Source organism: Cebidichthys violaceus, unplaced genomic scaffold (genome assembly GCF_023349555.1).
Source record: "Cebidichthys violaceus isolate CVI_PGR_0920_01 unplaced genomic scaffold, fCebVio1.0.p SCAF_26, whole genome shotgun sequence".
NCBI classification, from domain to species: Eukaryota; Metazoa; Chordata; class Actinopteri; order Perciformes; family Stichaeidae; genus Cebidichthys; species Cebidichthys violaceus.
The window spans coordinates 1,208,589-1,232,342 of NW_027176439.1; the positions used below are offsets into that span (position 1 = coordinate 1,208,589).

The window sequence follows — 23,754 nt, forward strand, 5'->3', positions numbered from 1 at the left end:
TTTCTTACACAATTACGTCAGAATTAATACTCAATAAAATACTCATAATATTCCCTTTCCTTCAGGGGTCTGCAACCTTTACTATCCAAAGAGCCATTTGGCCTATTTTTCCCCAAATAAATTTCGTCTGGAGCCACAAGAGCTATTTGATATCACAGCTTATAAAGTTTGATATATAGTTATATTATATATATATATATATATACAAAAACTATAGTTTGTTGTATTTATGAAATTATAGAACAAGAATAAAGACAATTATTGACATTTTATTGCTATTTAATATTTATTACACCTGTAATAATATCAAACTCTTATGAATAGAAAAAAACTTCTCAAAAAACTACTGCAGCTCAGTTTGCTGCAGCAGTTGAGAAATCGCTCTTTTTCGCTCATCTCCAGCGTGATACTTTTCAGCAAATGTGTGTTTGTTCTGGAAGTGTCTTTCAACTTTACATTCTTTGTTGTTTGCTAATTTCTCGCCACATTTCAAGCATACAGGTAAGCCAGCATCGTTGGCAGTGAAAGCAAATGAATACGTCCATGCATAATTAAACTCTCTATTTTCCTCCGTGACTTTTATTTTTTGGGGGATTTTGGGGGATTATTATCAGTATTATATCTATTTATTTAACTCTATTACAGCGGTGGCTGCGTAGGATTGTTTCTGACTCATGCGATCAAAATATTTCCAATAACGGAGCGTTTTAAAGTCCAAAAGTCAACATTTATTGATAAGATACATGTAATAATTTCCAAAATTCACATGTTTTAATCTAACGAAACATTCTGCTTCAATCCATATCTTTTGGGGCGTTTAGCCTTTTTTAAAAAAAGCTTTCATTGCATTCCGAAAAATATATATTTCCATATTTTGCAGCAATCTAACAGCATCATAAATTACATTCATGTAACCAAAAATGGAAAAAAAAATCTATTATTTTTCCATTTGTTTTATGGTGATAACGTCATGAAATATGAGGAAAGACATTTAAAACCTCAATAGAAGCTTCGTAAAGAAACGACACTCGGTACAGCCCGAACTTTAAGTACTGTGTTTGTTTGGAGCACGTTTCCTGTGTTCTAATGTGAAGCTCTGCTTTCGGTTCTCTCCCAGGCCTGCATGATGCTGATCACCTTCCTACCGTACACGGTGAGTTTGAGGCGCGGCAGACACAGCTTTACATGAACACGCGTTAAGTTGAACCGACGTCATTCGAGCTCTCTTATCTCTGCAGTTCTCTCTGATGGCGGCATTCCCCGAGAACGTCCTCGGGATCTTACTGTTTTGTGGCTGCGTGATGGTGATGGGCGTCATCCAGGTGAGCCGGTTAAAGCGTTTTATACTTTTATAGAAGTGTTTTATTGTTGCGGGTTTTTTTTTTCCTATTGGAGCTACTGAAATTCGGTGTAATCACAATCCCACACACCTTGTTTCCGTAGTCGGTGATCGTGTTGTACGCCTTCAGCCGTCCCTTCCTGCTGAACGAGCAGATCCAGATCTCAGAGAACCAAAACTTCTACAAACACCACATCCTCAAAGTCATCATGCGGGTTCCCCTGATGTGCTTCTTCGCCAGCATCTTCTCCTTCATCTTCTTCCAGCTGGTAGGTGGCAAAGAGGGAATTTAGTTTAAATTCGTCCACTTGGGACTCAACGATGAACTGATCAGACTTTGGTGGTCAAAGATCAATGAGATCTCCCTAAACATAACTCACAAAGTGATTTGATAATTATGGATGAAAGCCTTGAATGTAAACAATTTAACAGTTTAAGGACGCTACATTTAACTTTTTAACATCAGTAGATGATTGGACGGTTTGAGATCATCTGCTGTGAGGGACCTCTTCATCTTGTTATACGTTTTAGGACTTTATTAAAGATGAAGATGACATTCGGTACAGATCGAACTGAAGTTCTTTGATTAATGATTAAATCTATAAATTAAAATTGTGATAAATGCATCACTATTCCTGGTCAGGAGTTCCTGTTTTAAAAGACATTTTACAGCGATGTAAATCTCTTCTTCTTTGTCAGTCTTACGTGCTGCTGGCGGTCGTCATCTTCCTGCCGTACATCTCCCAGTCTTTGAAGTGGTGTCGCAGCAAAGCAATTGGTAAGAACCATGTTTAATGACATGTAGGGGAAACGTGAATTAGAGACGCTGTGTATATACGGCTCTGGTAGCGCCAGCGACCTGTCAATCACTGTGTAGCCCCGCCCTAAAGCATACCCTGCTTTTTGGTCTGTTTGACTCTAAATGGACCATAATTTACTAAATGAACATCATGCTGTATTGAAGAAGACTTGAAACTAGAGATTGAGACCATAAACTCATGTTTACTGAGGTAATAAATCAAGAGAGAAGTAGAGTCATTTTCTCATAGACTTCTATACAACCAGAGGAGTCGCCCCCTGATGGACACTAGAGAGAATGCAGCTTTAAAACACTTCGTCTTCACTCTTCAGAAGCGGAGGTTGCCGCCTGCACGTGCATCACATTTTTGAAACCATAAACCAGATCTTGTCCATTTCAGGTCAGGTGCCGGAGAGTCCAGACTCCATGTTGTTTTACACCTACCTGCCCAACGAGCCCCTCAGCAAGGACCGAGTGGAGGCTTTCAGCGATGGAGTTTACGCCATCGTAGCAACGCTTCTCATCCTGGACATATGGTGTGTTTCACTTCATTTCCTTGAATGGGTAAACATGGGACACATGCAGGTGAGGATAAAAACACAAAGCTATGCAGGAGATCCCACCATCACATTCAACGCAACCACCGTGTTGCTTTATAAAGAACAACTTGGGCTTCATATGCATTTCATGCACATGTTGCTGTATTTATGCACTAAAGGCACGATGAGTAAGCACAATAATCCCTCCCAAAAGTCTCGTCTCCTAAAAAGTTCCGTTCTCATACAACAAACCACTAAACCTATGTTGCTTTTTACTAACAAAGTAGTTTTTTACGTTTATATTTAGTTTTTGTCTGAATTTTGAAGTAATTTTAAGCCAAACCAAGACGTCTTGTAGCGTTCTTTTTGTTTTGTTTTAATTTGTGAAAATACGCTTCCCTCGAAATGCAATTTGAGTGTGCAGTTTAGTTGTATGGAAACGTAATTTTTCACCACTTATGACCCACTAAGAGTGTTTGACTGTGTCTGTATTTGCATAGACCCCACCCACAGTTGCCAGATTGTAAGCACACATCCAATAGGAAGCCACGGAAATGTCGGGACACCGCACCAAAAACAAAGCTTCCAAAACGATAGTGAATCTTCGGTTGGCTTTCACCCGCTGGCGAGCACCTTAACCCTCGTTGAACCGGGGAGGAGGGCCCAACTTTGAATGTTTACAAACCGCAGCCGACAGAATCCTGCTAATTGTGCCATCAAGTGAAGCTACCTAACTTTATGGCTAGGGCCTCATTTTTAGTGACGTCGCATAGAAATGGTCAGAAGGTCAAAACACCTCACTACCGAACATCAATTGCCGCCAACATAAAACCACTATGGATTAAGTTTGGTTAACACAAATGTGCTTTGAAACCTCTTGACGTCAATCCTCTCTGGTTCCTTCCCGTCAGCGAGGACAACGTTCCAGACCCGACCGTCGTGCAGAAGCAGTTCGGCGGGAGCCTGATAGCGGCCCTGCGGGTCTACGGCCCGGAGTACCTCGCCTACTTCGGTTCCTTCGCCACCGTCGGCCTCCTCTGGTTCGTGCACCACTCGCTCTTCCTCCACGTGACCAAGACGACGCGCTTCATGGGCCTGCTGAACACCTTCTCCCTGGCGTTTGTCGGAGGTCTGCCTTTGGCCTACCAGCTGACGCACGAATTCCCGCCCGACTCTCGCAACGAACTGGAAGCCATTCAGATCAGCTGCGTGATCATTTTCTTCGCCGGCATCTTTCAGCTCACCATCTGGGTGGTGGCTCTTTACAACGAACGGGAAACTCTGCACCCGTACGTGCGATACGGCGGAGGTGAGCACATATTCATGCTGGCCAAGCTCTCTCTGTTACCCTGCGTGGCTCTGGGGACGTTTTTCCTGACGTGCATTTTGAGTAAATTCAGCGCCGCGATTTTCCACCTGATGGAGATCACTGTGCCTTTTGCTTTTCTGGTGTTGAGGCTGTTGGTGCGCGCCGGGCGAGCTTTGCTGCGGCATATCTTCTGTCCCGACAGGCCCGACCAGCGGGGCGTCGTAGTGGAGGAAGACGACGAGACGAGGGTGCCGTTCAACGCTTTAGTCACCTAGCTGAGCTTGAAGGGGGAGTGGCCACAGAAAAGATCACGCTAACTGACAGAGCGGTGAGGCGCTGCTGGCCTCACCGCTCGGTGAAAATGGGATTGGCAAGACTTCACATGTTGAGGGCGAAGTTTGGGAAGTAGAGTAGAGACAGCAGGACACTGACAGCCCAAATGCCTATCCATTCATTTACTCGTATAAACGATAACTTGAAGAATAGACTAATGCTAGTCTTGATCAGCAAACAAATCATCTTCAGGCATTCAAAGCTTTAAAATAACCAACAAATATCCCACTTTTGATTTTAAAGCTCACAAAGGGTCAAATATTAGAACTATTTTCTGTTTTCAGCAGTTTATATAAACAGGAAAAACAGGCTTTTTATAATGATAGTTAATTAAGAGTGTAAGATGAATAGTCCGTCCAACTGGTTTGTTTTTAATTCTGCCTTTATTCATTATTTCTTTTACCTCTTTAAGACAATTTGCTTAACATGTTCAGACATGTTGCAGAAAAAAAAGAATACCTGAGAGCTGAAGTATTTAAATACTTTGTGTATGACAAGGAAAGTTTGTTTGTCTCCTTTCAGACTAGAGCGCCAATATAAATGTTGGAGTTGACCAGTTAGCAACTGACAGGGTTTAAGTCTTTAGCGTATGCACTTTAAACATTATTAACACAACGGGTACGGCCATAAAATGGAAAATTGCACTGTTTTAAAATATTTTGATTCAGATACGTCCTTCAGATTACCCTGAGAGGCAAAACGGGGGAAGAAATTGTGGTGATCCAGTTTCTAAATGAGGTTTTTTCCAGGATAATCTTTCTATGTTCCTAAAATGTCTTGTTTTTATCTGTGAAACAGGTGGGGAAAGAACAGGTGTTGGCAGTTTATTATTGTAATTATCATTTCGGCCACAAGAGGCTAAACTTGAGCTCACGACACATAACTTTCGAACACACAATAAATTCACCTTAAACTTACCTGGAAGAAAACGTGAACGCTTTTAGTCTCATTTAGGACATGGGTTAGTGTGCGTTTCAACCTCTTGTGGCCAAAATGAGTATTACAACAAAGCACCTGTTTCACTGAAGAAAAAAGAAAACATTTAAGGAACTTAGAAAGATTAATCTTCCAAAACACTTTCACCTGTAGGTCAGTCATAACCACAGGAGACAAAACTATTCAGCTCAGAGTTAGAAAATGCATCACCAGATTTTCCACACTTGCCTCTCAGGGCTTCCGTATTTATTTGTGTATGTTCACTGGAATGTAACGTCACCTTTTTTAAGTTATGTCACAATGCTTTTTTTTCCTATTCCTTCTGTTATCTTTTAATAGGACAACTGTGCACTTAAATGACCCCGAAAACCGTCTGTTTAAAAGTAGAAAAGGGACAGATTGTGCATGGCTGCTGATGTTTTTAGTTTCAGTGATGATTCAAGGATCCGTCTTTAAAAAGTAACGTCAACTTAATATTACATGATGTTAAGAACAAAATAAATCAATTTGTTTTTGTTATTTTTATGGAGAGGTTTGTAATATCAGGTGAAGTCTATTTCTCCAGAAGAGGTCACTGTTTCTGTTAAACTGTCCTGAAGAGACTCATCTGTTTCCATTAAAGTGTGTCTCAAACACAGACGTACGTCACATCACAGTTGGGTGACTGACAATATCGACTAGTGGCTAAACAACAGCTGGAAGACTGGAATTATTACTTTTTAAGACAGAGAAAAAAAGTAATTTGTCATTTTTTTCTTGTTTGTCACATTTTTTATTCTGTTGAGGATGAATTACAGCAGCTTCCATATCCAAGCTTCATTTAGAAGCAAGTTTGTTTTTATTTATTTGTTATTTGTAGCTAATGGTCTGCAAGCAGCATATTGATTTAAATGTGAAAGAAAATTAACAAAGAATTTTGTCTGACATAACTCTTGTTGAGGCCAGAAGAGTCCCTCTCTAAATATTCCATTTGACAGATTTCTGTCGCTGCATTTGCTCTTTCACATTGTGCAAAATCTGTTTGTTTTAAATGTCAAATCAAAAACTTGTTCTGTGAATAAATCTGTTCCTTCAATGTGAAAATTAATTCTCTGCCTTATTAGGAAACGTAGTGAACAAAATGTACAAGATTTTAAAGAAAAAAAACATCCTTTATTCACCTCCGTACAGTAAACAGCTTTACAATCTCCCTAACAAGATATCAATGTGTGGTTTATACATGACTTTGTATCGCCCCTTTAATAACAAAATAATTCCTCAGTGTCGTTCTTTATCTCAGCTCCAAAAGCTATCGATCTTCATTAGAAAATATTCCTGCTCAAATCAACAGAATATACACAGAATGATAAATTAAAAAGACAAGCGACCGAACACCTGAAACTACCGTTTTCTTTCCTATGTTGACGTTTGTGAGTAAAAATATAAATTAGTCCAAAACAACTTTGATCTGATTTGAACTATTACTGGACATCTGTGGAGTCTCCAGTGCACCAATGAAATAATACACTTCATTTTAATAATTATTATTGATAAATACTAATATGTATTATGAACAATTTATCATTACTGTCTTTGTAAATACGTCTAAATGTATTTTTTCTAAACTACTTCAAATTGTACTTTTGTTATTCCGTTTGCATACGTGTCTTCTAACTAGAGATGAAACAATTCAATTGATTAAGTAACTGATTAGCTGATTGATCAACTATTTTAATAATCAATCGAGTCATTTATTCATCAAAAACTCTTGTTAAGATAAACTGAGTGAGTGAAAACAAATTAAATTAAAATGCAAGTGTTCATTAAATGAAAACTAAAGAATAAAAGCAGAACAAATGAACAAGTTAAATAGTAAAAATGTTAAACAAAAATCATTAGTTGCAATTATTTAACTTTTAATAGTTTCCATGTTTCAAATCTTTTGAATCCAAACTTTTTAAACCTCTCCATCATGTTTAATGCTTTGATTAACCGAGTGATTCACCCGCCAATAACAGAGTTATTATTCCAGTGGTACACTTTAGACTCCATATATATATATATATATATATATATATATATATATATATATATATATATATATATATATATATATATATATATATATATATACACACACACACACACATCATTTGTTCGGTGTGTGTGTGTGTATATATATATATATATATATATATATATATATATATATATATATATATATATATATATATATATATATATATATATATATATATATATACATACACACACACACACATCATTTGTTCGGTGTGTGTGTGTGTGTGTGTAGTTCTAGATTCATACAGTACAATACAGCTGGTCCCAGAAATCCACCCAGCAAACAAACACCCTAAAAATATACGTCTACGAGGAAAACATGAACAGAACAGACAAATAAATTATGACATGATCTTTGTCCAGATCCAACCCCCCCCCCTCATGTTTTATTTTCAGATCTCAGAAACAAAGAGGGGACGTCTGAAGGAGACGTTGGTTTGAATCTGGGCCCTGGTACTGCTTTACTTTTTCCAATAACAGAAGGAAATCCGTGTTAATCAGACAGTGCTTTGGTAAACGTTTCTCTCTGAAAAAGATCTGGATTCAAATCAGAGAACCTCATCGACCTTGTAACGCGCTCATAATGCACCTTCTTCTTCATCACACGAGCGGTGATCACATGATCGATCACGTGATTGATCATGAATGCCACAGGTTTCCTGTAGGATTAGACGATCCAACCCACGTTCTAAAAAGGAATCAAACTGCAACTTGCATACCATATTGCTAATAAAACCGCCGCCCGTCAGATTTGTGTATACTTAAAGATCTGTGTAAACACAGTACTACACTGTGTAAATGTAGTGTAAACACAGTACTACACTGTGCACATATTGAACAGTGTGTATATATATATATATATATATATATATATATATATATATATATATATATATATATATATATATATATATATATATATATATATATATATATATATATATATATATATATATATATATATATATATATATATATATATATATATATATATATATATGAGGCTGAAAACGTACTCCGGTGTCACGTTATCGTTGATAACATCTTATATAGCAAACTACATTCAAAACAGAATAATTTAACAGTGATTTAACGCATAAGAAGACTTTAAAATAGCAAGATTTCTTTTTTTAAACAAACAGTTTCACAAACATCGAGTCCGGAGTGGTTTGATGCATCCTCCACCCCCCCACCCCCTCCATCTAACTGCTACAGTGCAAATTAAATCATTGGTTTAATTGATAAAGGAAGCACAGTCTTATTTTGTTTCAAAGGAATAGTTCACCATTTTGGGAAATGCGTTTCTTTGTCCGAGAGTTTGAGAAGATCAAAATCACGCTCATGTTTGTACGTTGCGTACGGGTTCCAGGGCTAGCCGGCCGTTAGCCTAGCTTAGCATAAAGACTGGAAGCAGGGGGGAACGCTTTACTGCCCTTATATCAAAGTTACGTCTCTAAAGCGCTTTAGCACAACTTGTTTGTTTCATCCCAATAGAAACAAAAATGTAAAAACTAGTGTTGCAGCCTATTTCGTCGACTAAATCGTTTTTCATGCTGAATGACTTTTAGCCAAGAAACTTATGAACACATCTCTGGAGAACACAAGATTTTAAAGTGGTGCTTTTGCACCAGAAACTCAGTTAACTAACATAAAAAACAAAAAAAAAAAGAATTTCTTTGGTCGAGGACTTCTAGAAAAACAACTACAATTTAAGGGCTTTCCACGACGGCATGTTAGCGTTATTGTCGGTAAAACAATAAATACATTAATGAGTTTGGTTACATTAATGATATTTGGATAAAAACTAAAAAAATATTACTTTTAATAAAATGTTTTCCTCGCAGATTTACGTCTTCTGAGACAATACAAATCAAGTTTTTCAACTTTCTAAACTCAGAATATATTATTATTTAATAATATCATAAATGTACTACTTTAATCTCAGAGAATATTGAGGGTTTTTTTTCTCAAAAATTAACAACTTTAATCTTTAATCCCCTGTGACTTAAAACAAATGTTTTTTGTTATTTTACGCAATTGTAGCTTTCACACAAAAAGTGCAAGTTAAATAAACCTTGACCCCACAAACTGATTAAGATAAAACTAATAAATTAAAATAGTGATTATTTATGTTAGCTGCTATATAGAACCGTCAATTATTGAGCTTTATAGGCATTTGAGATTCCAAATCTTTATGCTTTTCCAGCTCCCGGCACCAGTCGGTATCGGTCCTCTGAACTAATTCTCGGCATGAATAAATCAGATTTTCCAAATGTCAAAGTATTCCTTTAAATTCTTTAAGTTCACCCAGCACACCCTCTAAATCAGCAGCAACCTCACGTCTACACCCCTGCCTCATAAAAATCTAAAGTGTTCATGCTAAAAGGCAAACTACACAGGAGTTACATCTCTATTTTTGCATATCATTTCTCATAGCTTTAAAGTGTTTTTCTCCCCCCCAGCAGGTCACACAAGTACTTATATTATGCGTTAGGTATTTGTTCAGCTAAATATCTTCAGTATATTTATGTACAGTACATTAACTCGAGTGCTGATGCTCTAGTTTCTGCGTTAACATGCCTACAGTCAACCTGTATTGACTTTACTTGTGCGAGTTATTTTAGATTCGGACAGAAACCTAAAAGCTAAACGTTTCACGCTGTGGAAGAAGAGAAGAAACATGGCTTTGTTCAGCAGAAGCCCGACACAGGACTTGCGTACATGCTACATGTTTTTGTTTTGTTTTGTTTGTATGCAGTGAGGTTAGGACCGTTAAATAGAGCATAGTATATAAAACAGTAGTCTACAGTATTCTGACAACCCTGCTGCATCATTGCTTCGCCCCAGAGAGACAAATCTCAACAGTCTTGTTAGCGGTAGCTCAGGTCCACGTGCACGACACTTCAAATTATGCTGGTAAAAGCTTCTTTAAAAACCGTGTGTTCAGCTCAAGTCAGTGCAATGTTTTGCCGTCCACAAAAAGGAAACATCCACCATCCACCGTCGCTGAGAGAAGCTTCAGAGTCCGATAACAGATTTCATCTTCAGTCTGTCCGCATGTGGACGGCCCGTTGTAGTTTATTAGTTGTCAGTGCCGGTCCAAGTGGAAAGCAGCGAAGCCGCCATGTTTTGTTGGTGTTGGTATTGTGTTTCTTTATTATTATTTTTTTTTGGTTACTACGAAGTTATTCCACGTAGTCCGGAGACTCACCTCAGGTCCATAGTCATGCTTTTTGAGCTGGTTGGAGCCGACGCTTCTGAGATCACACGCCATACTTTAAGAGTGCGTGTGTGTGTGTGTACATGCTTACACAGACACACACACACTCACTCACTCACTCTCTCCTTAGTCGTCAGCCCCGTGAAGCCAGGCGGCCTTTTTCATTCAGCAGGAGCAGCAGCGGGGGGGAGCATGCCCCTCTCTCTCAGGTGGGAGTGCAGAGTGTGGAAAATGCCGAGCTGCTGTTCAGGCTGAAGCATCAACAGCTGCTGCAGCACCTTGCTGGGGTTCGGTCCTCTGCAACACAACAATCACATGAGACCACAGGGGAAACAAACGAGCGGAAAGAATCCCAAAATCTGGAGCCGCTTCATCTTACGACCACAAACTGGAAACAATCTAGGTCATTTAACTCGGTGGAGAAAATGTAATTTATGTAAAATTATGAAAAAGTAATCGTTTCATTATTAACATGTAGGTGAATTTCAATTTTCCATGAAAGAAAAGTTTGTGTGTGCTGTAAATCATAGTTCTTAGAAAGATGTCAAGACATTTAAAAACATTGGAATATAATGAGAAAATTGCAATCGCTGCATTTCTGGTTTTTAAATGACTGAGGGAACCTCACACCAACATTTGTTCTAGATTTCACTATCCGTCGCCTCTGAGCCTCCGGTCCTCCTCTTACCTGATGAAGCTGGCTATGTAGACGTGCGTGAAGGTGGCCATCAGGTACTGACAGTCGAAGCGATCCATGATGCCGCCGTGGCCGGGGATGGTGTCGGCAAAGTCCTGCAGGAGGAGCAGAGACCAGGGCGTCGTTACACCAGAACTCAGGCACGTGCCCGAGGTGTTGCGCGTCTACGCGTGTAATCGGAGTGTGATTTAATCTCATTATCGTCTTCCCTGGTTGTGTCAATGCTGAGAGCACCTGTCAGACTCATGCGGCGTCCCTAGGTGGAGATGTGACTGCACAAACATTCGACTGGCTGACGTTTCGCCGCTGGGAGCTCTGAAACAAGACGCTGGCTGAGTGAGGGATTAAGCAGAGCGTCGCTGAGCTTCTTGTCACTTTGAGTTAAAGTTAAGGTGAAGTAGTCCAACCGGTTTCTGCCATATTCAAATGTCTTCCTTACACTAACCGCTGGTGTCTCGAGGTGAAGCTCCAGTCAGTTTACTGCATTAACGCAAGAGTTAAAATAGTGAAGTGTGGCACAGCCTGCAGAGATGTTGACTGTTAACGTGTGTAAATGAATGAGCCGATAAATCTCACCTGCAAAACTGATTTAAGTGAAAACTGTACCTAGGAGAGGCTCAAACAATAACATGATAGGAAAACAAGACTGAAACAATACTCTCAAGAGAGAGGAGAAGAGTTCTGCTTTTTACTTTGATTTTGAAGGCTCGCTTGAAGCCGCTGGCAAAGAAGCCGCCGAAAGGCCCGATGAGAGACCCGAAGGACGAGAGGAAGACGCTGTGGATCTGGAAGGGGTACATCGTCACCGTTTTCTAACAGAGAGACGAGGACAAACAGGAACAAACGGGATTTGATTGAACAGCAAAAAGACTTGTTTCACATCCACAGATGATGTTTCTCTAAACTCCATCTACTGCAGTAAGACACTGACTATGGAGAAGGACCTCATACAACCACACCTCAAAACATCTGAACTATCACTTTAACAGTCTTTTAATGGCATGACATTTCAAACGGTTTTAGTTGATGCAAACATTTAGTTTCTTTAATTAAAACGGAATTAAAAGTGTTACCCATGTCAGTGTGTTCTGCACCACAGCAGGAAGCGTGTACTCCTGCATCACGAACATATCCGACGGCTCACATTCAACTGTGAACCCGTTGGTCTCACTGTTTAAGCCCACGGGACACACAAAGTACTGGAACTGAGACAGGAGGTAGGCCAGCTGATGGGTCCAACAAAAATAAAAGAAATAATCACATTTAAGCACCAAAGTCGATCATGCCTAACATACATGTACGAATTTAAACACCAATAAACATTGAATATTAATTACATTACATTTCATTTAGCAGACGCTTTTATCCAAAGCGACTTACAATTCAGTATCTATCTACACACCGTAGACGCAGCTACGGGAGCAATTTTGGGGTTAAGTGTCTTGCTCAAGGACACATTGACAGTAGACTAGTAGAGCAGGAGCCTGGAATCGAACCGCCGACCCTCTGATTGAAAGGCGGCCCTGCTCTCCACTTAGCCACGGTCACCCCATTAATCATGAAAGTAGTGAGTAAATGTAGAGATGCTGCAATGTGATTAAATCCTAAATAAACATTCTTTGTTGGAACAGAATCTAGAGGCCATGTGTCAAGAGTTATGCAACTCTGCCAATTGTGAGCATGATGGGAAAAACTGCCACAACCCAAACAACTCGTAAACTTTTGGCAGAAGTTACGCAGATAACTTCTCATTCCGTTTTCTGGGAAAAAAACCCCACGTGAGTGAGTCTTAAAAGCAGACACAGTGTACTCACGATGAAGCCAAAGACCACCGTGGCGAAGAAACCTCCGATGAAGCCCTCCCAGGTCTTCTTGGGTGAGAGCTGAAGAGCGGAGGGGGAGGGGTTAGAGACAGAAACAGAGGCCTTCTTTCACATCATCATGACATCATCAGCCTCACCGCGAAATACATGTGATATAAAATAAACCTCTTTTTTTCCCCCTCTACTGAATAGCTCTTGTGTGTACATCATCAATACACCACTTCAGAGAGTGGAACCATATTTGATTCATTTAAGAGACAAAGAAGTAATCAGTCAATCTGAGAAAAGAGTTATTTATAAGCAGGTTTGTCTGACTGACACCAGATGATGGTAGGAGAATATATATGGAGCCTAACAAGCTCGGCATCCCTCCATTTGTTTTTCTGACACGTATTTGGCTCCGTGTCATGAGGCTCCTCCTGCGGGGAGATCCAGAGTTACTGGAAGGAAGAGCTGCACTATTAATACAATATTGATATGCGATATCGATGTTTGAAATTTGTGCTCCGCTCACAGAAAACTCTGCTGCATATCAAATCAAGTATCAGGGGAGCGGTCATGTTGCTGCACCGACAGCCCGTTAAAAAGATGTTTGCAGCTGCAGTCCGGTGTAAAAAAGTAATATACTATATATTATACGGGCAAAACGAAAATGCAGTAAATGTAGGAGAAGGAAAAACCTTATTTTATGTCTCATCTTAATGCAAAGATTTGTAAATTAGCAGGACTGAAGCACATTTAATTTAGGATACAACGTTTTGGTAGAGTTACATTTTGTATTTAGGAGATGATCTGTGAATAAGGACTTATTTTGATGCAAAGATTTTTTTTTTTGATTAGTAGGAATTTAGCACAGCAGGGAAGTGAAAGCAGTGATTATCATTTCGGCTCCATCGTGCAGAAGAACAGGGAGGATAGACTGTATAATCCTCAACTGTGTGATCTGGATCTGCCCTGAAATCTAGTCTCACTGGTCTGATGCAGAACCACATCAACACAAACGAGTTCACCGGTTCTACTCAGTTCTCCATTTAGTCGTTTGAGAGTCTCGCTCTCTCTGTACAGCTGAGCCCAAATATCCGGTGAAAGACATTATGGCTAAAGCAAAACGAGGTGACGCATGTGAGATCAAAGACAAGATCAAAAGCTAATTAATATGCACACGCCACCAACTGGACCTGGTATTATGAGAATTACTTAGTTACAGTGGATCGTCTCATCAGTCAAAATGCCGGACGGCCTTTAGGGAAATATTCGGTTTACGCAACCTCAGCTCATATTCCCACTGTACCAAAACCAAGAGTGTCACGATGTGAGCAGTCCTGTTTTCTTTATTTGTTATATATATATATATTTAATATTTTGACGACTAAGATTCCCCACCTGTCAGCCCAAATAAAGAAGCCGCAGAAAAAAAAGGTCTAAAATTTCACTTAAGAACATAACTCGTTTAGTCTTTCAGCAAAATATTATTATCCCCCCCCCCCCCCCCCCCCCAATGACATATACAGCATGTCTCACCCAATTTCACCACCTATTGTCAGAAAGCACAACCATCCCTGAGCATTCACACTGTACAAACCAAAGAAGAAGAAATAAAAACTTTATTTTTTGTATATTTTCATGATTGTCAGAGAAATCTCCTCGACTGGTTGTTCATAGTGATGCTGACCCGTTAACGTAAGACAATGAGAACAACGTCAGAGAACGTTTGATTTACCTTGATCAGCGGAGTCCTCCCGAAGAAGAAGCCAAACAGGTAGGCCATGATGTCATTGCAGATGACGATGGAGATCGGCACAATGAACCTGGAAAAAGGGCATTTCCACCATGTTAAGGAGAAGTGAAACCATCCATAAATTAAAATCTGATCAATTCTGTCTCTGGCATGAACATGTGTGGATAGATAACAACAAACATATGAAAATAAAAAGGTAATTATTATGAATGTCGTTGACTAAAATCATCATTCTCTTGAAAGTGAAATAAAACAGAATTAGCTTCATTTGTAGATGTGACTATTTACATTAGTCGTAGCTTTGTGTCACTCTCTGTTCCACTACTTAAAGACAGAGATATTGGGAGACAGCGAGGCTCGTTCCTCCGTCTGTGTGCTGCTTACCAGATCATCCCTTCAAACAGGTTCTGAATGACAAGGTGCGACTGAGTCACCACAATCAACAGGGTCACATGGGTCCAAGCAAACTGGAATGGCAAAACACACAAACACACCACAGAGTCACTGCACTGGAATGTGGCCGCGCCTGCTCACAAGTTAGGAAACGGTGGGAAAATGACACGAACAGACGAGGTGAACAACACAGAGTGTAAAGCAAACGTGTGGCGGTGAGAGAAGAGCAGGCAGCGAGTGGAGAAGAAGAAGAAGAAGAAAAAAAAAAAAGATTTGTCAAACATTTTGGCACTTTCGAAACTAGAGTTTTGTGAAATTGCATGCAGCAAAATAACACAAGAGGCATAAAGGGACTGAGTGTTGAAGCAGAATAAATCTGCCAGTAAATATTATTAAATAGTTTTAGCGACGCCCCCATCACGTTCTTTTTTTACCGATTGCAGATGAGCAATATCGGCCGATTTAGATAGTTTCTATAACAAAACATAAACAGTTTTTTCCAGGTTCCAGACTACCCACCCACAACACTGTCCCGAAAAAATTATTTCAACCACTCTGAAGGTAGTGTAACCCGTCAAAAATGTAAAATGTTATGTAAATGTAAAGCTATGGCGAGTGTATATATTAAGTGTAATTAATATATATATACACTGCTACTGCTGCTTAATTCAAGTGTCTCTCCAAAAGACTACATTTCACTTGATTACATTTGAAAACATCACGATAACATTTTCATTTTACCTTCGTCCAATACTCATTTTTACCGAACAGACCCTGAACGCATCATAATAGAACTGAATGGAACCTCCGTACATTAGCCGTGCTGCTAACGTTAACTAGCTCTCATCCTGTTGATTTTAACACTAATGTGTTGTTCACAATTCAACATCAGAGATCAGCGACTAGAAAGCATTAATGTACATCTGCTGATCGCATGCTTTTACTGAATATCTGACGGTAACAATCACAACAATGTGATGTTAAGATGTCTTCTTTTAGTTCCTGCTTTACATTATTTTGTATTAATTGTCTGCTTTCTAAATGTCCTTCTTTATGAACTGCTGCTTTACTCATTCAACACTTTTTATCCTGTTCAGCTGTTAAAGGCATGTTTTGGTTTCTGAAGTTCTAATTTACGTGTTGTCTGTTTTAAAAGCCAATTTTAACATCCGGCCGAGAGTGTAAAGTTTCTAACAACAGAACTGTACAGTTACAGTGATGTCGATCGATGTGCAAGAGATTAATAACCAGGATCATATTCAACATATTAATGTGGACAGATGTGTGCGTTTCAAAACAGCTGACAAGTGAATGAATGGCAACATCAGAACAAAAGATGAATTAAAAACAATATTCTAAGAAGGACATTTCAGGAAGTAAGAAGCAGGTGAAAGAGATGGACGGGAAGGTTAGAGGAGGAAGAGGAAGAAGAGGAGGAGGAGGAGGGTTACTTGGCTGATACACACCATATAAAACTGCAGGCGGTAATGTTTCTTCACTAAACTCAGCACAAACATGCAGAAACCTGTGAAAGAGTAGACAACATGCTGTCAGTTAAACAAAGTATACGGCAGATTAAAAAAATAATATGAATCATGTAACATTGTTTTTACTGTTCGCTGTGTGTGCAGCATGCCTGTGACCAAACAATTCACTACTCTGTTTCACACACAAACATCTGGAAGCATTTTAGAGTTTCAGTGATTCACATTTTTAAATTTCAGATACGGGAATTAGCGTCGAGGAGGCTGTCTGCTGAGAGTTTGTGTACATGAACCTGGGGAGGCCCTCGGGGGAGCCGTGAAAAACAGACTGAGAGAAGATGCGGTTCAGATCGGAACGTCCTCGGGGTTTAAAGCTGCAGCTGACGGCCCGACTGAACGTCAGCGACACCGAGGGAGAACTGTGTAGAAACCAGACTGAGAACTCAGAACCTCTATTCATCCGGCTCAGAGGGAAACTTACTGTCCCACAACCAGAGAGCCGCTCCTTACTCCTGATCATTTTGCAACACGAGCACTTAAAAACATTCTGTTCTCAATCAGCTTTATACGGTGAGCGACGGGCTCACAAATGTAGAGATTTTTCTTGGCAGTCTTTTATGCACCAATCAGGATTTTTAAATACTTCATTTACATAAATCCCACCCACACAGTCCGGATGAAGCTGAGTTTTAATAAAAACTTTCAATAGGAAATAATTAAACTTTTCTTGTTGCCAAACTTTGACAGTTTGAACTTAATGTTGTACAAAAAAAATACTTTGAAATAATGTTTCCAGGAGCTTTACAGATGTTACAAATGATGCGTCTTTTTCTACCTTCCCGACCAAAGAAGGTTTTCTTTATACTTGTATCCTCACAGTATGAAATCCAGCTTACAGAGACCTGTTTAAGTTTGTCAATCAATCACAGTTAACATTAAGGTTTGTCAAAGGCATCATTCTGTACGATACGAAATGCATTTGAAAATTACACTGCAATGACAGCAAAACTAACTCAAAACAAAGCAAACCAGATGTTCACAATGAGGAGTCGCCCAAGAATATCATATTTCATTCATATTTTGAACTTTCTATTGTTAACCAGAGCTCAACAGACACTGGATGTTTACAACTATTGATATTTGAGAGTTCAAATAATCAGATTAACGCAAACACTTCATATATGGTTATGAACAAAATATGCACTGAGCATTTTATCGGTTGAAAAACAAAAGTGGTCAAACTACAATGACTCCTAACCGTTGGTTGTGTGGTTTAAGATGCATCTCCGGCCTTAGAAGGCTTCACCACACTGGCTTAACTGGAGAAGAAGATACGACTCTCTTATTGTTCTTCTCATCACAAGTCTAGAAGCTAACATCTGTATGCATCAGTATGTGTGTGAGAATGTGTCAATGCAACGGATTCGCTTTGTTCTGGTGAGTTTTCCATGACTTCACCTGCTCCCAGAATCAGTAATCTCCCTATAAAACACACTTCTTAAAACCACATTTTTACTGTCGTTATTATTTTATTAATACATTTATCTTATTTCTTAGTTTGTTCTTATGGTATCAATAGGTTTTATTGTTTAATCTATTCTACCGTTGTATCAGGTTTAACTTTTATCTTAGTTTGTCGTGCCGTTGTTGAGCGTTCTGTTATATTGTCTTGCTTTTGCTGCCAAAGCACTTTGTAAACAGTTTTTAAAAAGGTGCTATATAAATAGTGTTAGTGTTGTTGTTATCATCATCATCATCATCATCATCATCATCATCATCATCATCATTATTATGAAGTAGGGCTGAGAAAGGTCCAAGTCTGAATCTCTTTTGTTGTCGTTCTCGAGTCCTTTGCTGCATTAAACGACGACACCGATTCTGAACCACCTCACTCATATCTTTGGCTTTTCTGTGCTGCAATTTTTAGTTAATAACCGGCCGACATTCACGGCGATACCAATAAATCTGCGAGCTGCATTTTAAACTTGCACTAAATCATACATTTAGCACCCAGAATGACAGTGCAGTGTGATGGAGCAGCCCCGAGGCTTCACTCCTCAGGAATACGTGTGACTGATATCTAACATTCAGGTGATTTTCATTCTGCACCGACGTGAAGGAGAAACGCATCACACAATTTAAAACATCATTGCATCTTTTGAACCTATTCAGCAGCAGACAATGGAATGATTCATAGCATTATTAGGAGAAACTTTCTTATCAATTTTCACTCGTATATGTGAATCATTAGTGTATCGAGTATCTTGATAAAGGCCACAGCTTTATGGTTTTATGACACATTCTGCTGCAGTAAACGTCTATAAGCTCTGAAGAAAAAGAGCAGATGAGCTCATGTCGTAAATCAGTCTGTAATTCTCCCCGAGGTCTTTGTTTCTCTTTTTGTTCCATTTTCTCCCCCAGTAATGTGGTTCGTGTCTGGTGCAATCTATTCCACCTCTACAGGAAAACGTGAGTGGAAGCAGAGGGGCCAAAGAGCGCGTTGTGTTGTTGGAGATACTGCAGTAGTTTCTTTTTATGGTGGTGAAGCAGAAACCCACCTGCGAGGTACAAGGCGAAGGAGATGAAGCGGTGATAGCGAGCCAGGAACTGCAGAGGTTCCTCCCTCTGCACCAGAGCCCCAAAGTAATCCGCTACCGTTTCCCCATAGAAGAAGTAGTTGACGCAAATCAGGAAGTACCTGAGGCAATAAAACAGACGGCATTAGATTTTCTTCACATTTTCTTCCTCCGTTAACAGAAATGTTGTCACCCTCTTAGAAATAAGGGCTCGGGGTGTGACATATAAACAACATCAAAATGCCAAATACTATATTTTGCATCAAAACTTTCCATACCAGCAGCGGTGCAAATGTGTGACCATTGCAACACTTTTTGCAACTTGCAATAAAAAACATCCGCTGTACATTGACCTCCTGTGTGTGTGTGTGTGTGTGGTGAAGAAAGGCCTTGGAGAATGTTTCAATAAGCATTCATCTGCTTCCAACTAGACAGTGATCTTTGCTCCTGGCTGCCTTTACATAGTGTGTGTGTGTGTGTGTGTGTGTGTGTGTGTGTGTGTGTGTGTGTGTGTGTGTGTGTGTGTGTGTGTGTGTGTGTGTGTGTGTGTCTCTCATATATATAGGAGCAAGAACTCCAGCACAGCGGTCTGAGGTGGACGCTGCATATTCAGAGCAAATACCTGCAGACGAAGCTGGCCTGAGTCAGCGTTTCACTGGAGGACCAGGAGAGTTAAACGGAGTGTGGCTGCCAGAAGAGATGACTAAGTGCCAGGAGAAAGGAGAACTTCTGCCTGTTTCTGGTTTTTTAAAAAGGGTTTACATATTATTACGCCATAAAGACGGCTTGGGATGAATATAGACCTAACCTTCAGGTGAAACAGTCCACTTTGACGGACTGGATATCATTTAATTTTACACTAGAGCTGATACGGTACCGGAGCCAAAAGATATGAATATTTTGATAGCTTACTTTGAGAAATGAAAACATTTTGCTCTTTTAAAAGAAGTACTTGGGTCAGTTTTATGTGCCCTCACATCAACTGTTGTGAATGTAGACGGGTAGAAGGCACGCAGAAGAAGTCAATCATTTTGACTGTCTGTGTTGAAATTGGTGCTGCATGACAACATAGAAAAAGGAGCTGTGGTATTCCCTTTTGCCCAAAGTGTAGAAAAACCTACAACAACCAGAATGCACTGGGCTCGTTACACCGCTATCGTCACCGGCTGGCGGTGCTCGACTCTCATAATTCCTCCGTACTGTCTTCTAGTTTATGTACAGCAAGTAGCCCCGAATGTCCAATTCCAGCATCACACGATAAATATAAATGGAAGTACAATCTGTAGTTCTAGAGCCGGCTAAAGACCCGTGATGTCTGGCTACATGGAGGGAAGTTCAACACTGTTCTTTTGCATATACTACCAACATTGTAATGGTTTAAAAAGTTCCCTTTTAAAATGGTAAACCATCTACAGATGATCTGCTGTGAAATCAATGCTCTCCTCACCAGCTGAGCGTCCTGAACCAGGGCAGCTCGTAGGAACGGTAAACTCTGTAGCCGATGGTGATGATTTCTTGGAAGCACTTGATTTGGACGGTCATGACCTACCGACGGACGACGGGAACAAGAGCAGAAATACGACGAGAAAGAGAGAGTCAGCGCTTTCAAAATGTTTTTACTCGCAACAGCTGCAGCATCAACTCGTTGCCACTCACCACTAATATTAGAGTGACGGGTCCCATGTAGATGATGAGGAAGAAGCCTGAGATCATGGCCAAAGACAGAACCCCTCGTATCCAGTAGTTCTTCCATCTGTGGAGAAAGGAAACTTTACATTACATGATTGTTTCATTAATTCATATATACTTCATTTTCAAGTGAGAGAGAGTGAGTGAGTGAGTGAGTGAGTGAGTGAGTGAGTGAGTGAGTGAGTGAGTGAGTGAGTGAGTGAAATACACGACACTGTCTGGCTCCATCTCTGTATTTCCAGTTATAAAAAAACACAAAATTCCACATTAAAGCCATGACATTATAAAATCGTAGAGCTTTTTGAATTTACAGGGCTGACGTGCTCGTTCACATCAGCTGACTCGTGGAGTTAAAGAGGCGGTTGATGAGAGAGAGGAAGCATGATGACTGTGGTTGAAGCATTTTGGCAACGGCTGTTAGGAAAGAGGACGATATATAGTCAACTGCAAAATGACCAATATTTAGTCTTGAGGCATTAGTATGTTCTCTTGAACCAGAGTCAAGACTAAAAGGCCCTATTTAAAGGATCTATAGCACATGTTCTAAAGCAGGGGTTCACAACCTGAGAAGCTGAGAAAAGAATTACAAATCTGTGAACAAAATCCTAAAATGTAATGAAATGATTCAGCGCATTAGTCTGTGCCTGCAACTGCATTCAGGTCCAACTCCACTTTTACTCATTAAATGGCTCATAATCTATGTATAATATATAAACTATGTATAATATTCTAAATAAAGTCCACTAACATATAGATGTTTATAAAGTCATTTAAGATAAACTGGAGAAGGGATTTCATTTGTGCTGAACCAGACGAAATGGAAAACAAACTAAAAGGTATCGATTCCACTCGGTCGAGGTCTGTTGAGTCCACATCCTCACAGAGACCTGGTTCTGTCGTGGTCCTGGATCAAGCAGCACTTGACGGACAGAGACTCTGGTCATATGAGAGGAGGTGGACTCTGTGTTTAATGATGCTTGAAGCTCAAACACAGTCAACGTTTTTCCTTATGTTGAGTTTTGAATGTGAAGATGTCGGCCATATTATCTGCCCAGAGAGCGGTTTACATTCCTCCTGATAACATCTTCGAAAATGTACTACAGGAATGTACTACTGTTTTTAATGTCTGTCATGTCGTGTTATGCATCCCTGTGTTGCATAAAGACAACAAATTATCCTTGAATGCTAGCCATGAGGCTTTCTTGTAATCGTACATCTATCCCTTACAACAGATACTTTTACCAGTACTACCAGTGCACTGGTAGTACTGGTAGTACCAGTGCACTGGTAATACTGCCGGACCGCCCGGGAGCAGAACAAAGGAAGAGGAAATGGCTCAAAAAAGCTGCACAGGAGCCACACAGAGCAGAGAGGCTGCTGTATGAATGGAGAAGAGAAACAGCTGCATCAGGAAAAAAGAAAGGCTGCTGCTTCCTCTCAGCACTGTGAGCTCTCTGATCATCACTCACTCTTCACCTTCAAGTCCTCTCTCTCTCTCTCTCTCTCTCTCTCTCTCTCTCTCTCTCTCTCTCTCTCTCTCTCTCTCTCTCTCTCTCTCTCTCCTCTCTCTCTCTCTCTCTCTCTCTCTCTCTCTCCAGCACTCAGGATTAGTGCTTTCCTTCTTGTGAGCCTTTAAGCTCAGTGACCTGGCCGTCACTTATTGGTCACACCCTCCTCTTGAACATTAGTGTTCCAGGTGCTGAGCTGCACCAGAACAGTTATTGTAATGATTTGTTTTGTGTAAAGTTTAAACTCCAGCCTTCCCGGACTTTACTTTGTTGTGTTTATTTTAAGGTCTTCTCCTTATTCCATATAACTCCATGAATGAAGCTTATTCTCCATAAATAAAAAGCCACGGGTCAAATATTTTATTAATAAAAGAGAGAAAAACAATATTTATTCTATTTTTCCCCAGAAGCTTTGCGTGCACAAAACGATCAATGCAATGAAATTACCCTGTTTCTTTTCCAGATATAAGTCGAAGTAACCTGAAAGAATAGTACCACTGCAGGTTTTCTTAAATTTAATGACACACCAACATATGAATATATTTTTCCACATATAGAGAAAACTAATTAGTCCACCAAATCCTAACAAACCATTCACCAGAGTACCAACCATACTTGACAGAACAGGTTGCCAGCACACCTTTTTTGTTTTTTCAGAACTTGACATTCAGGTTCATAAGAAATACTTTAATATATTAATGTGTGACCATTCAATGATTAATTGCAGGTGTGTGTCAACTGAAAGATACTGGATTGATTTCAACCTTCCTCCGGCCTCACCGGCTGATTCATCCTAAAATCTAACAAGCGAGTTTTACCACAAACAACATAGTATTATGTCACCGTTTATCTTTATACACATGATCATTGTACTACATTGTAACTTGTCTCACTTACTCTACTGCCGTTAATCACTGTGAATGAGATTACATATAATCATGTTATTTGGACTAAATTCAAGGAGGGAAATAAAAGAAAACCAACAGCAGTCGCTGGGAAACACTTTTCTGAACGACTATTCAAGTCACTAAAACTCACGAGCAACAACATCTCCTCCCCTGCATTAACGCGAGCATGTACAGACATCTCTGCAGGATCTATTTTCTGGTCTAATTAACCTATGTGCACTGAAGGAAAGACGATCACTCACTCTGCCGGGGTCATTTCATGAAAGACGGAGAGACAAAACAGCTCGTTACAGCAAAATCATGACTGAAGCACATTTGAAAAAGACCGTCAGGCTTATTTGGTTCAAGGTAGTTAAAATCAGAGTCAATCTGACCTCATGTTCTACATGCATCTCGAGCATG

General features: G+C 39.8%; 2 protein-coding genes across 2 annotated transcripts in view; one reads left to right on the plus strand and one right to left on the minus strand.

Annotated features, from left to right (window-relative positions):
* The window catches only part of tmem175 (transmembrane protein 175), a 14,094-nt gene extending 7,648 nt beyond the window's left edge, over positions 1-6,446 (plus strand). Inside the window, exons 6-11 of the mRNA XM_068720688.1 lie at positions 1,118-1,153; positions 1,239-1,322; positions 1,444-1,608; positions 2,039-2,117; positions 2,539-2,674; positions 3,589-6,446. Of these exons, the coding sequence (XP_068576789.1) occupies positions 1,118-1,153; positions 1,239-1,322; positions 1,444-1,608; positions 2,039-2,117; positions 2,539-2,674; positions 3,589-4,261 (1,173 nt within the window). The 3' untranslated portion in view covers positions 4,262-6,446. The remainder of the gene's footprint in view (positions 1-1,117; positions 1,154-1,238; positions 1,323-1,443; positions 1,609-2,038; positions 2,118-2,538; positions 2,675-3,588) is intronic.
* A 1,875-nt stretch (positions 6,447-8,321) lies between these two features.
* cds1 (CDP-diacylglycerol synthase (phosphatidate cytidylyltransferase) 1) overlaps positions 8,322-23,754 on the minus strand; it is a 17,640-nt gene continuing 2,207 nt past the window's right edge. Inside the window, exons 3-13 of the mRNA XM_068720667.1 lie at positions 20,904-21,000; positions 20,695-20,792; positions 19,230-19,369; positions 16,654-16,712; positions 15,179-15,261; positions 14,777-14,864; positions 13,048-13,116; positions 12,307-12,459; positions 11,926-12,045; positions 11,225-11,328; positions 8,322-10,833 (exon numbers count right to left, since the gene is read on the minus strand). Coding sequence (XP_068576768.1) covers positions 10,698-10,833; positions 11,225-11,328; positions 11,926-12,045; positions 12,307-12,459; positions 13,048-13,116; positions 14,777-14,864; positions 15,179-15,261; positions 16,654-16,712; positions 19,230-19,369; positions 20,695-20,792; positions 20,904-21,000 — 1,147 coding nt within the window. The 3' untranslated portion in view covers positions 8,322-10,697. The remainder of the gene's footprint in view (positions 10,834-11,224; positions 11,329-11,925; positions 12,046-12,306; positions 12,460-13,047; positions 13,117-14,776; positions 14,865-15,178; positions 15,262-16,653; positions 16,713-19,229; positions 19,370-20,694; positions 20,793-20,903; positions 21,001-23,754) is intronic.